The 13,621-nt window shown below is 42.8% G+C and overlaps 2 protein-coding genes across 3 annotated transcripts in view; one reads left to right on the top strand and one right to left on the bottom strand.

Annotated features, from left to right (window-relative positions):
• The window catches only part of RAB3GAP2 (RAB3 GTPase activating non-catalytic protein subunit 2), a 113,127-nt gene extending 106,001 nt beyond the window's left edge, over positions 1 to 7,126 (top strand). For both annotated transcript variants that reach the window (XM_077485788.1, XM_077485789.1), the window contains 4 exons: positions 3,013 to 3,102; positions 3,890 to 4,105; positions 5,271 to 5,429; positions 6,208 to 7,126. In XM_077485788.1, the coding sequence (XP_077341914.1) occupies positions 3,013 to 3,102; positions 3,890 to 4,105; positions 5,271 to 5,429; positions 6,208 to 6,357 (615 nt within the window). In that variant the 3' untranslated portion in view covers positions 6,358 to 7,126. The remainder of the gene's footprint in view (positions 1 to 3,012; positions 3,103 to 3,889; positions 4,106 to 5,270; positions 5,430 to 6,207) is intronic.
• A 2,352-nt stretch (positions 7,127 to 9,478) lies between these two features.
• Positions 9,479 to 13,621, bottom strand: part of IARS2 (isoleucyl-tRNA synthetase 2, mitochondrial) — a 134,633-nt gene continuing 130,490 nt past the window's right edge. Inside the window, exons 22-23 of the mRNA XM_077485787.1 lie at positions 10,792 to 10,936; positions 9,479 to 10,672 (exon numbers count right to left, since the gene is read on the bottom strand). Coding sequence (XP_077341913.1) covers positions 10,521 to 10,672; positions 10,792 to 10,936 — 297 coding nt within the window. The 3' untranslated portion in view covers positions 9,479 to 10,520. The remainder of the gene's footprint in view (positions 10,673 to 10,791; positions 10,937 to 13,621) is intronic.

The raw sequence follows: 13,621 nt of genomic DNA, 5'->3' as shown, positions 1-13,621 counted from the left end.
AGCAGGGATATGCAATTAGTGGACCTCCAGCTGTTCCAGAACTACAACTCCCATGAGGCACAGCAAGACTCTGACAGCCACAAGCATGACACCCAGAGACAGAGGCATGATGGGACTTGTAGTTTTGCAACAGCTGGAGGTCCGCTAATTGCATATCCCTGCCCTAGAGAATAAACAAGTGGTAGTTCCAATTTTTATGTCGCACAATATTAGCGCAACGATTTATGAACATTTCAGTAAAAATTCCGCTATAGTTAAAGTAATATTAACACACTGTTTAATTAAAATTGCCCCGTCTTTTTCTGTGTGTGGATGATGGCACTGCAATTCTTTAAATTAAAAAAACACCCAAGTACCTTCTTTCCTGACTAATATAGAGCTGTCACATGACCCAAATCTTTCCCAGACTGCATGGAAACATAAGCAGGAGGAATGTCTAGTCCTCTGCTGCTGGTCACATGTTCAAATTGCAGAGTAAAAATAAACAATTAAAGTGGGGTTCCACCCTAAAGTGGAACTTCCGCTCATCGGAACCCTCCCCCCCCCCTCCGGTGTCACATTTAACACCTTTCAGGGGGGAGGGGGGTGCAGATACCTGTCTAAGACAGGTATTTGCACCCATTTCCAGGCATAGACTCCCACGGGCTGTTTCCTGTCCCACCGCGCTGTCTGCTGGGACACACACGGGTCCCAGAGACAGCGCGGACCATTCCCATTGCGCTGCGTGACTCTCGCATGTGCAGTAGGGAACCGGGAAGTGAAGCTGCAATGCTTCACTTCCTGATTCCCTCACCTAGAATGGTGGCGGCAGCAGCCGAGAGCCGAGCAATCGATCAGCCTCGGCTGCCGGCATCGCTGGAACCCGGGACAGGTGAGTGTCCATTTATTAAAAGTCAGCAGCTGTAGTATTTATAGCTGCTGGCTTTTAATAATTTTTTTTGCAGGTGGAATCCCTCTTTAATATAAAAAGAAAAATTTTAATCGTCAAAAGTATTCTGATGCCTGCCTTTACACACACATGAACTTTAGTGGCCTCCCTGTCTTAGTCCGTAGGGTTCAATATTGAGTTGGTCCTCCCTTGGCAGTTATAACCGCTTTTCTAGGAAGGTTGTCCACAAGGTTTAGAAGTGTGTCTATGAGAATGTTTGACCATTCTTCCAGAAGCACATTTGTGAAGTCAGGCACTGAATTTGGACGAGAAGGCTTGGCTCGCAGTCTCCACTCTATTAGGTTCAGGTCTGGACTCTGTGCAGGCCAGTCAAGTTCCTCCACTTTAAACTTGATCATCCGTGTCTTTATGGACCTTGCTGGCTAATTTTTATTTTTTTTACTAAAATAATAAACATGTTATATGTACCTGCTGTCTGCAATGTTATTGCACAGAAGGGCTCTGAACCTCCTCTTTTGGGGTCCCCCGCTGGCCATCTTGGCTCCTCCTTTTCTGTGTGTTGCCGTATATAGCAAGCTGTGTGCTGTGGGGGCACAGAACTGGTTCGAGATAGGACTCGAGTAAGTAAATGGGGGGGATACAACTATTTGTACATTTTTCTTTTTCCCTAATAACAGAATACATTGCAGTGTAACTAAAAACAAACTTTTTGTTTCGTTTTGGATAGAGTTGAGCAGGATTAGGTTTTTATTGCTGTCTGTGCCCCCCCCCATTGGGGAGAGTCATCCTCTCTATTTGTCCTGTTTACCATTAACATTAAAAGCAAGAGTAAAAAAAAAAAAAAATCCCAAATTTTGGGTTGTCCCCAGAAAAGTAATAGAGGGGAAATCTTCCAGTGGTGACACTAGATCTGGGGGTCCCCAGGAAAATCCCTTAATTTGCTGGTATTTCCTCTCACTTCCTGTTTGGCTATGGCACAGGAAATCTCTATAGAGGGACACGGTGGGGAAAAAAAAAAATCTGACAGTTTTATAACCCTCCCTTTAATCTATTCAAAATGAAAAAAAAAGTTTTCTCTATAGTTTTGCTTGTCTTTAGAACCACTTTAACTGACATCCTATAGCGATCCAAGCTCATCTTTTACTTTAGTGAAAATGAGTATTTACAAAAGTAAAGATATTATTTTGTATCTCTGTCTTTTTTTGACCATAGCAGCTATAACATCTCTTGCACACGGTACTAATGTTTGAGCATCTGCTTTCTTGGACATCATTTCAGGCGTTTGTTTTGTGGGTATATTTGCATTCGTGCATTAGCCTGCACAGTTACATAGTAGGTGAGGTTGAAAAATAGACACAAGTCCATCCTATGTGTGTGATTATATGTCAGTATTACATTGTATATCCCTGCATGTTGTGGTCGTTCTGGTGCTTATCTAATTTTTTGAAACTATTGATGCCCCCCGCTGAGAACACCGACTGTGGAAGGGAATTCCACATCCTTGCTGCTCTTATAGTAAAGAACCCTCTATGTGATTTAAGGTTAAACCTCTTTTCTTCTAATTTTAATGAGTGGCCACGTGTCTTATTAAACTCCCTTCCGTGAAAAAGTTTTAACCCTATTGTGGGGTCACCAGTATGGTATCTGTAAATTTAAATCATATCCCCTCTTAGGGAAAAATTAATTAATATTTATGCTCATATCCATGTATTTGAATGCTTTTGCACAGGCTGGGAATGCAATTTTTTTCTTTTTACTCAAGAATACACAGAGCTTGTTTACGCTCGTGTGTGTAGAGGCACATTGTAAACAATGGACAGCATTTAAGATCAGTAAAAGAAAACGCTGTACTGAGCTTTTCAAGCTGCCGCGTGCAATACGTATAATTGGAAAATGCGAGGGGAGTTGCAGTAGAGTAGGATGTTACACACACCCTGCATGGTGTTTTTTTTTTTGGGGTATGTGTAACATATCCCTTTGTTCGCAGCAGGTCAAAAAGCTGCTTTCAATTCAATTTTACAATAACACTGAAAAAAACACAATAATCCAAGCAAAGACAAGTGCTTGGTGCATCTTGGAAGATATTACTGCTGTTGTAATGTACATTTCTGTATTTTATTCAGGGCAAAAATGCCTTCTTTAAAGACCTCACTTCAATTCAGCTGCTGCCAAGCGGAGACATGGACCCCAGCATAGTGAGCCTCCGACAACAGGTATGCATGACGAGATCTTTTTCTATGTAACCTATTGCTGTTGTATAATATCAGTTAATTTTGTTGCTTTTATCTGGGTGCAGATTCTTTATAGCACAGGGACTGGAATCTTACTGAATCTTACACTAGTTCAGTAGTTTGGGCAGGGACAATACAAGTATGCTTTAAAGTTTAGTGGTTAAAATAAAAGTGGGCCTAAACTCAGTGATTATGTGCCTTAAAGGGTGCAACCAGAAATATTAACTGTGCCAAAGTAGTACCCTGAAAGATTGACATTTTGAAAATCATCTGAAGAATAGCAGTGTACTTCATGGCCCTTGAGCCTCATAGCTGAATATCTGTACTGTGAGATCTTCTTCTTAAAGATGGGTTTACTTCCTCTGTTTCCCTGCAAAGGTAAAGCATAATGGGCTACTATGCATCGCATAGTAGCCCATTATGTGTCACTTACCTGACACAGGAGCCAGCCAAGTCACCGTTGTCCCCTCTTCCACGGAGCGTCCATCTTCTTTCCGGGTATCATGCCTCCGGTGTGATTGGCCGGAGCTGCGATGACATCACTCCCGCGCATGTGCACTTCCACTAAGGTCCTTCATACTACTTGAAGTGCTCTGTGATATTTCTTTGTGAACTGAACATTTGTTAAAATAAAATGATATATGGATAAAAAATCAAATCAAATTATAATGAGGTGAAATAATTCACATAACTTCAGCTTTTACCATTAGGTGGCGCTGTATGCAAAGTTTTCCTTACGACCTGTCCCATTCCTCTGCTGTCTCTCCAGTTCTTAATGAAGTTGATCAGTGCTGCTGTCCAGGCTCAGTTTCAGTTACAAATTACAGTGAAATCAGAAGTGATGGCAGATGTTCCGGATAATCCTGTGGACTGGCCTGCACTTGCCGTGGAGCTTTCATCACATCTTCAGGTGAATGAAGACACACTGAGACGCCACTATGTGTGTGAGCTCTACAACTACGGTTTTGACCACCTAGCAGAAGAGGTAAGTGCTACCCCAATATACTAGCAGTAAAAGCATATAATGGAGATTTAGCACCATTTGCTGGAGGCCTAAACACATGACAGGTTTCAAGGAAACCTGTTCAGTCAGAAATATGAGGGTTTTGTCAACTGCTGAAAATGCTAGTTGCCTGGCTAATTTCAGCAATTATACTTTAAGGTTGATTTACTTTTTTCTTTTACTGATTATAATAGAATACATTTTGTGAATATTTACTTCTATCATCCAATAATGTGAAAAGCAGATTCCCGTTTTCTTAATTTTGTCTGCACGTGATTGAATAATTAAAGTGACTATTCACACAGTTTTATTCTGTATATCAGCCCAATTGAGTCCCTGAACTGCACCAAGAATGCAGATTAGAGACCTCATATCAGCCTCTTGCAGTCTGTGTACAGAAGGGCAGGAGAGAGAGGAAAAAGCAGCACAAGGAATCAATCACTTCATGTGCCTACAAGAATGTAGGTATGAGGAGAGAGCAGAATGACAGAAATGTGAGATTATCACTGTGCTGCTTCTCCTTTCACTGTCCAGTTACAATCTGGGTTGGGTTCAGGACAGCCTGAGCTCAGAGAAAATGGTTTGAATGATGGTGGACATCTAGTGGCAAAAATAAAGTACTGCAGGGGAAATCTCTGCACTAAAGGTAAATTGAATGTTGCAGTGCTGCTGGTTTTGTTATTTGATCTATTAAGAAGCTATTTTTTAAGGGCTGGTTCACACCACAAAAACACACTCCAGATCCATTATGGATGCGTTTTTGCATGCGTGTTTTTGGCGTGTTCTCAGGTGCTTTTTTTTTTCACTGTACCAGTGCATTTTTGATGCATTCCAGGTGCATTTTACTGTGTTCCAGTATAGGAATAATGCAGCATGATCTACTTTTTGTTTTCTGGGACTGATTGCACTGGTGTAAACTATGCCATTGGAAACCGTATAACCTACTTCCCATGCATTTTTGATGAAGAGAAAAAAAATGCAATGAACTGCATGTGGTGTGAACTGACCCTCAATCTGACTTTTGACTGAAGTTACCCTCAGAGTCATCAGAATTGGAATACTTCAGCCACTCACTGCTCCTTCTAATTTTTAGATATTATTTGTGTTATTATATTACTGCTTTGTGTTTAATAAATGTTTCTGTTAGGCCATTCTACAAGTGCTGGATAAGGAGGTGCTGGCATCCCAACTACTGGTCTTGTGTGGACAGAGACTGGCACATGCACTGCTGCATACACAGACAAAGGAAGGAATGGAGCTGCTGGCCAGACTGCCACCAACCCTCTGTACCTGGATCAAAGCAATGGTGAGCGCTTGCTGGGCTGACAGTTTTCTGCATGTGGCCTGTGAATCACAGCTTTTAGGCATTTTTCATTCTCCAGTTTTAGTAAATTCGCTTTCACACCACTCACTTCAGCAGCGGGAGCCAAAGGAAACTCTCATTACCTCCACGTGTGACTCAGCCAGGGCTGGGCCAATCAGAGCTATCCTTGTGGTGTCTGTGGGTTAAATGCAGTAGTAAGAAAGCAAAGGGAAGTATAAATAAATGTACATTTGCAATATTAAAGCAGAGCTAAAGTAAAAAATACTTTACCTCTGTTCCAATGGTCTAACAATAGCCACAGGCTGAAAAAGAGAAATTGATTGTTTTCCCCAGCCATGCTAAACAGAGTAGATGGAGGAATCTGTGTGGCCATCAGAATACAAGAACAGTGGCTGCATCTGATTGGTGCAATCACTGTTCAGCTAACATTTTTCACCAAGTTCCTTTGATTTTTCAGAGTGAAAGAGGTTGAGCATAAGGGTGCCCACAAGGCCACATACAGCTCAAGTTTTATCCTGTTTTTGATGAACCATTTGAAACTTGAGCCATAGGTGGCCAACTTTGATAATCAGAACCTGTCACTTCTGTTGTCACAGTTCTTACTATCCAGCCATATATCACCTAGTTCTGTGTCCTCTGATCATAACGGGTATGATTGAGGAATAGACTGGAATCTAGTTGCTGCGTGGTGCTTGTTTCAGACACTTTAAAAGAGGTCACACAGGAGCAGTCTACTAAATCTGCTTTATTCTTCTCTTAGGATCCACAAGATCTCCAGAACACAGACGTGCCAATCCCCACCACAGCCAAAATGGTAGACAAGGTTGTTGAACTTCTCCCAGAAAACAATGGCCAATACAGCCTGGCTCTGAACCTCATAGAAGCTGTGGAAGCCATGTCTGCATTGTGACAGTGCACAGGTCCGGATCGTGTTCTATATGAAGACCAAACCAACCATACTGTCTAAATCCATTACTAATAATACCAAACAATCCTACTCCTCCCAACACTGACATCTCAGTTATGAGTGGGATGGATCACCGTCCAGCTTCTTGTATCTCTTGGAGGTTCCAGTAGGGAGGGATCCCAACAGCTTGTGTCTGCTCCTCAACCAGGAAGATGTCTCCACTGGGCAGTTGGACTCACCTGTTAGTTTTGCGTTATGGAAAATCCATCAGGGGCGGGTTACGCCGTCGAATAGATGTTGCCAACTGGTGGCGCTAGAAATTCTGGATGAAATTTCTTCTACTGGAATCCTAATCAGAAACCAGCAAATGTGCAAAACTGAAAGATCACCTTCATCCTTGTAAAGAACGTTCCACCACAAAATAATATGCAAATACCCACAATCAACGAGAACCTGTAAATCCCTAGATCCCTGTTTATTGATGGAAGGAAATTGCTATGGCTTACTGTAAAGCGAGAGGTGGGCAGGTCCGTTCACTGTATATCAGAACATAGACACTGACTTTGCTGATTTCCATATTAACTCCTGGAATCAAAGTGCTCTTACTAGCCGCCAGCATTCTAGAAAGCTGCATACACCTTGGATTGTAGTGAGCATTATATAGCCATGTTTCAGCCCAACCAATGTGGGAACGGGGTAACTTTTATTTAAAGATTGCATTGTCTGCTATAAATGTATCAGATTATAGTATTAAAAAAAAAAAATGCTGCGACATTGTATCTTTTGTAATAACTTTCAAAAATAGACGATCCTGAAGCACCAGCTCAGCATCCCAGGTATCTGCAGACCCGATTACTGCTCCACAGTCTTACAGAAAATGATTTACAAATGTTCAACATTATCTTTCTTTCCTTAATACATTTCATGTGAACCAAAACTATATCCAGGAAATTTCTGAATGTATTCGAATGTATACAGTGGGACAAAAAAGTATTTAGTCAGCCACCAATTGTGCAAGTTCTACTACTTAAAAAGATGAGAGAGGCCTGTAATTGTCATCATAGGTATACCGTGTCCCAGCAGATTGCCAGGAGGGGCAGCCCAATGCGGAAGTAGGAGCTGGGTACCTGTCAAAACTAGGAACCCGCTCAAATGATATCACAGTGCTCAGGGTCAAAGCCATTTTCCTGTGTTGCTTGGCTAGCAGCCCTGATAGTGGGTTCTCCCTGCTGGACTACAGCACACCTTTCCTTTGTGTTATGGCAATGAGGGGGGTTGTTCTATAGTCCAGAAAGGAGAAATGGATGGGCAGGGCTGACAGACAATGAAAGTACAACTTCCAGCACTGAAATTATTGTCTGCCCTGCCCGGTTCTCCGTTAGACTAAAAACACCTCCGCTTAGGTTATGTGGATGATGAGAGGGGGACAAGTTCCAGAATGCAGCAGGGAAGAGCCTGGGGTAGGCTGACAACATTGCCTGGAATTTCTGTGTAGCAGAAGCAGTGTGTCAAACACGAAGTTAGGAGAGCACTAGATTTCTGGTAGATCAGCGGGTATTTTTCTGTACTTCCAGTGTCTTCTATAGGGATAATATATGGGAAAATGTACATGTATTGCAGAGTTGTTGTTTTTTTTTTTTTGCTCAGATATATTTTTATATAATTTTATCATAACATCAATGTAAAAGTCAATTCACTAAAACAGTGTTTCCAAACCTTTTTTACAGTCTTGAAGCACCACAGGTAAGACTTGGTTCACATTACTGCATGTCAGGAAATGCATGCAAAACAATGTGCGTTCCCAGCATGCACACAAACTGCTCTTTAGCAGACGCACAGGGGTGTTATTAAATGCATCGCATACTAGCATACTAGCACATTAAAGAATACTTACCTTGGAATGAAGCCCTCCAGGGCTGTGCCTTCTTTTCAACGTTGAGAGGGCTGACATTTTCTTCCGGGTTTAGGGGTCCTGGCTATGTGATTGGGTGGAGCCGCGTTAATTTCACTCCCCGGGCATGAGCCCGGAAGCCATTAGTTCCGGGATGCCGCTCTGAAGGTCCGGCATGCCGGACCTTCAGAGCGTTTCCCCCAGTTACGTAACTGGCTGCAGCCAGGGTGAATATCTTCTAAACGGTGCACGTTTCGGAGATATTAATTTTACCTAAAGGTTAGCCTTATTATATGCTTACTCTAGTTAATAATCACCTAGCGGGCTTTACTATCGCTTTCATTTCTAATGGAACCCACCATGCAGTGCATTTCCAGTGTGGCACAATAAAAAAAAAAAAAGGTGGGGGGGGTGGGGGTACTAGTTCACACAGGGAGGGCGCACTCCATGTGCATTTCCCACACTGTGGGTGATAGAACTGCCCTTGCGTTATGCGGGCGAGTGCCAATGCATTGTCGGTGGTACCCCAAATGCAGATTGAAAATGCAGTGTGTTTAAAAACACCAGATTGCATGGTACCACAGTTTGGTGTAGAGCGGTTTTTAAAAGTAGTGCATGCACTACTTTTTCTGTGTTCCAGTGCAATTTGCAGCCCATTTATCTGTGTCCTCTGAGGTAAGATTAGGAAGCAAACCTAACTACTCATTTCCATGTTACAGCTTCTTTGTCACACTGCAGCTGCCCATGTTGGGTCTAGGACTAAGAATGGAGTGATCTTCTGATCAGTCAGCTCTGTTGGCAGCAGGGAACAGTGACTGCACCCCGCTCTGGTGTTTCAGCACTCACTGGAGTGTCAGGCTTGGGAGGAGGGGTATGCGGGGCTAGCTCCAGTGATCACCCTGTACCTCCCTCCATTCATTAAAAAACTTGCATTTTTTTGCAATGAATACAGATGCTGGGAGATAGGAGGAGGTGCAGATAAAGGTCACAATCTTCTCCAATCACAGAGCATCTTGCATTCATTGAAACAAATGCAAGACTTGTTTTCACTGCCTGGGTAAATAGGACGAGTAAATAATATTTGTAAGAGATGGTGCAGCAGCCAGAAAAGGGGCATAAATCATTAAAGTTTTTAATTCGAATTTTTGGCCATACTCCAGCATTAACAGAAGTTTAACTGTAGAGGCAAGTGGTCCAGTGAGCATCCATGCTGTCAATTAGAAAAACAGACTGTTCAATATTAACTTATTTATTAATTTACCAAAAAAATATGGCCTAATTATCATATCAGTGTTTAATATCATATTAAACAAAAATAGATCTGCAGATTCTATAGACTGTATAGAAAAAACATACAAGAGGAGGAATTTTACACTGCACACGCTGCTCTGGTCATCCACCATGACTCGCCATTACCTGATCACACTGTCCTGATAAAGTAAATTATACATATAAAAACAAAATAACTGCCAACCCCAAAGTGCCTTTATTCAGGTACATGGGTTGTCAGTTTGTCATTTTTTTTTAATCCAGAACAATTAAAACATTGATTAGGAAACTCTTTGGCCTCATGCACACTGGGGCTTTTAAACGCTTTCTGGCGGGAGCAGCCTCAAAAACGCATTTTTACAAAAGCATTTAGGAGCATCAAATGCTTAGGCATTTATTTCATTGGCCTGAATATTAATTTATTTTGGCCATTGAAATTAAAAATGCTCAAGTGCTAAACGCACCTAGCAGTTAGGCGCATCCGGCAGAGAGAAAAATAGCTGAAACGCCTGTAAAAGCAACATTTTTGAGCACAAGTGTGCTTGAGGCCTAACGCCCAACATAGATATGCAAGCAGACGTTTTACAGGCTGAATTTATTTAGGATATAGCCAGCTGAATAAATATATGTCCAGCCTAGAAAATAGATGCTTCCATTTCATGTGACACGTACAATCCGGGGGTAATGCATTTCCTTTTCAATAACTTAAGAAATGCTTGGCATATGTATACCAGACTTGGTTAAATAATGGCTTTGCACTTCTTTGGGGTTTCATATCCCATCATGCATTGCCAGCTTGAAACACAAAGGTCATCAGAGCCTTAATGACCAAGTGATGCCTTTCAGCGATTGTTGTGCCCCCTAGAGGCCATTAGTGCTTCTGCAGGTGTTTCCTTTGCAGCTTCTGCAGTCCTTAGGTGTTGTCCAGAACCTGGACAAGAAGAGAGGCCCATATTACCATTTCCTAGTCTGCAGACATATGTATTACATTTCTGAGTCCTCTGTATCACTGGCTCCATTTCCCAGCGATGGCTTCCAGGCACCGTGGACAAGGCGTCAGTGCAGAGGTGGTGATGTATTTCCTGCACCTGGGGCAGCGCTCTTTGGTACTTTTCTGAATAACAACTTTATACGACTCATTTTCACAGATGTCCCCACCTGGAAAAAATAATGGTTTGTATGAAAGGCTAGATATAAGGCGATTTGGTTAACTAGATGATGCTGTGCAAGAGTTGTTAAAAAAAAAAAAAAAAAAACAGCAAGCCAGGTTTTCCTACCTTCTAAGTTGATAAGGAAAGATCCATTGAGCACAATGGCCTCTGCTTGTAGATCGAGCGGTAACTCTGTCATGAGGCTGGTCTGAGACACCATTAATAGTTCATTGAGCTGTGATGTGCTGGATGTCTCCACCATCTGCAGCGTCTGAGAGACAAAACAGTATGAAACAATCAGTCAATGACACATCTAGAGGATCCACAGCATTTTAGTCATCAAGGGTCAAGATGGACAAAAACTCCTGTGTGTTTGATATTTATGTACAATTATAACTTCATCTACAATTTTGATAATGAAGAACATGTATATCACAATATTGTACCACGCTGCAGATGAACTCATCTGACTTCCTGAGTCCTAGGGCCGTAAAGGCTGATAAACATCCCCTCAGATGTGTGAGTGGGAGAACCCCTTAACTGTCAAGAGGACTTTGGGGGTCCAGTTCTCACAGAACTAGGGGGTAAGAGGGTGTTTTTACCCACAGTCACATTCTAGGTGAAGGCACTGAAGGATGGTCCAAACAAGTGTTTACTCTCCAAGATAAGCCTCTCAATTTGCTTCTTGCAAAGAAGCTCAATGAACTTAGCTTTTATTGAAGGCTGCACAAAAAAAAGGGGGGGGGGGGGATACCAACAGACATATTGTATCAGTTGAGAATAAAACAAATAGGTAGCATACATCCCATATAAATGTCACAAGGTATTGTAAGACCCAATTTAACATTACCAAAGCCTAAACATTTTTACCTTCATACATGGAATGCAATAAGGTAAAAATACATTTCCCTCCGTAGACAAATTGTGGACTTGCTACAGTATGGGGCCAAAAAGGCCCTACAAATCTGTCCTAAAATAGGATATGAATCAGTAGATAAATGTAGGAGGATGCTGGCTAGATCGGTCAGAGACCATGAGTTAACCTCGTACATTCCCCAAGTCAGGTCCCCAAACAGCCACAAAGCTGTCTTACCCAAGCAGATTGCACAGGAGTTCAGGGACTTCTACTCAACCCTTTATAATTAACCAGATCGGTCACCTCCTCAGACTTCAATGGAAGACTACATTTCCTCATCCCAGCTCCCCTCTGATGTCTGGGAGGAACTAGAGTCCCCCATAATGATAGAGGAACTCCAGCAAGCGGTAGGTGGAATGAAACCAGGGAAAGCCCCAGGTCCTGATGACTTTAATTTATGATACTGTAAGATGGTTTGTTAACCACCAGGCTGTGGCCCACTACCGGGCCGTGGCCTTTCTGCAGCCGGGCCACTGGTGCAGGCGGCTGGCATGAGACACCTGGGCAGGCGGCGTGAAAGAACCAGGCGGCCGGCATAAGAGAGCCGGGCTGGCAGCATAAGACAGCCGAGCGGCTGGCATATGAGAGCTGGGTGGATGGAAGAAGCGAGCGGCAAGCAGAGATGACATCATCTCTCCGCCCCCCACATTACATCTTCCACCTTCAAGGCCAGTGTTCGGTCAACCTCAATGTTGGAGGTGTGGCGGGGAGAAGAGATGACATCACCTCTCACTGCCCACCCCACCCCACCGCTCTCCTGCCTTCACCCGGAACCCACTACTGCACAGAAGCCTGCCTCTGTGCTAAATGGACCAGTGCTGCCACCAATGCAGTGGTGGCAGGCAGCGTGGCGAGTGACATTCCACATCTGGTGACAGGCAACGTGGCAAGTGACATTCCGCATCTGGTGACAGAAAATGTGGCAAGTGTCAATCCACATCTGGTGACATCTGGTCCTAGGCACAATTTTCTTCCACTCAGTCCGTCCCGATGCCAAAAACATTGGGAACCGCTGCTATAAGACACTTCTCCCGATCCTAGGCCCCGACATGGTGAAACTGTTCAATGCATTTGGGGCAGACACGATATTCCCTAGAGAAACTTTGAAAGCACATGTATCTGTCATCCATAAAGAGGGCAAAGACCCGACCTCTTGTGGCAGCTACAGACCCATCTCCCTCCTAAATCTCAACCTCAAGCTATTTACGAAGATCTTAGCAACTCGTTTAGCACAACAGATACAAGGAATAGTCCACCTAGACCAAGTGGGATTCATCCCCTCTAGGGAATCCAGGGATAATAAAACCAAAGTACTTAACCTGATTCACATATCCTCTATGATTCAGAATGCCTTGTGTGTTTCTTAGCACAGATGCTGAGAGAGTTTGATCGTGTAAACTGGACATTTATGATCCTGGTTCTCAGCCATATATGCTTAGGAGACAACATAATACAATGGATTAACAAACTTTACTCCAACCTGACAGCCCAAGTCAAAGCCAAAGGAATCCTCTTGGACCCTTTCTCCATTACGAATGGCACAAGACAGGAATGTTCGTTATCCCTCTTCTCCTCACCCTATGCTTGGAACCATTTCTCTGCAAAATCCGCTTAAACCTAGAAGTTACAGGATTATCCGCTGGCAATATCCAACATAAAATATCAGTGTATGCTGATGACCTTCTCTTTTCTTTGACAAATCCTGCAGTGTTGCTCCCCAACTTTCTCAGATAATTTGAACTCTATGGGGCACTCTCCAATTTGAAAATAAATTTTGATAAGTCATGAACATTACTCTATAAATACGTACCCGAGCAAGGGATGCCCAAAAAAAAAAAAAATTAACAAAGTTTGGCAGATTTAGTAGGATAGCCCAATTTCCCTAGCCTAATGACTATAAGGATCCTACTACTGGGGTGGAGGAGTTCTGGGTGATGTTGGATATGGGTTCATATAGATATGTCATGTGTGTCCTAATACTGGGATTGTTTAAGAACTGATTGCTACTTAAACAATTGTATGTAGGCTTGATTGATGGCC

This window comes from Lithobates pipiens, unplaced genomic scaffold, assembly GCF_037356315.1.
Source record: "Lithobates pipiens isolate NorthernLeopardFrog02 unplaced genomic scaffold, aLitPip1_a1.2 Scaffold_18, whole genome shotgun sequence".
NCBI lineage: Eukaryota > Metazoa > Chordata > Amphibia > Anura > Ranidae > Lithobates > Lithobates pipiens.
This window is presented reverse-complemented; position numbering and strand designations above follow the sequence as displayed.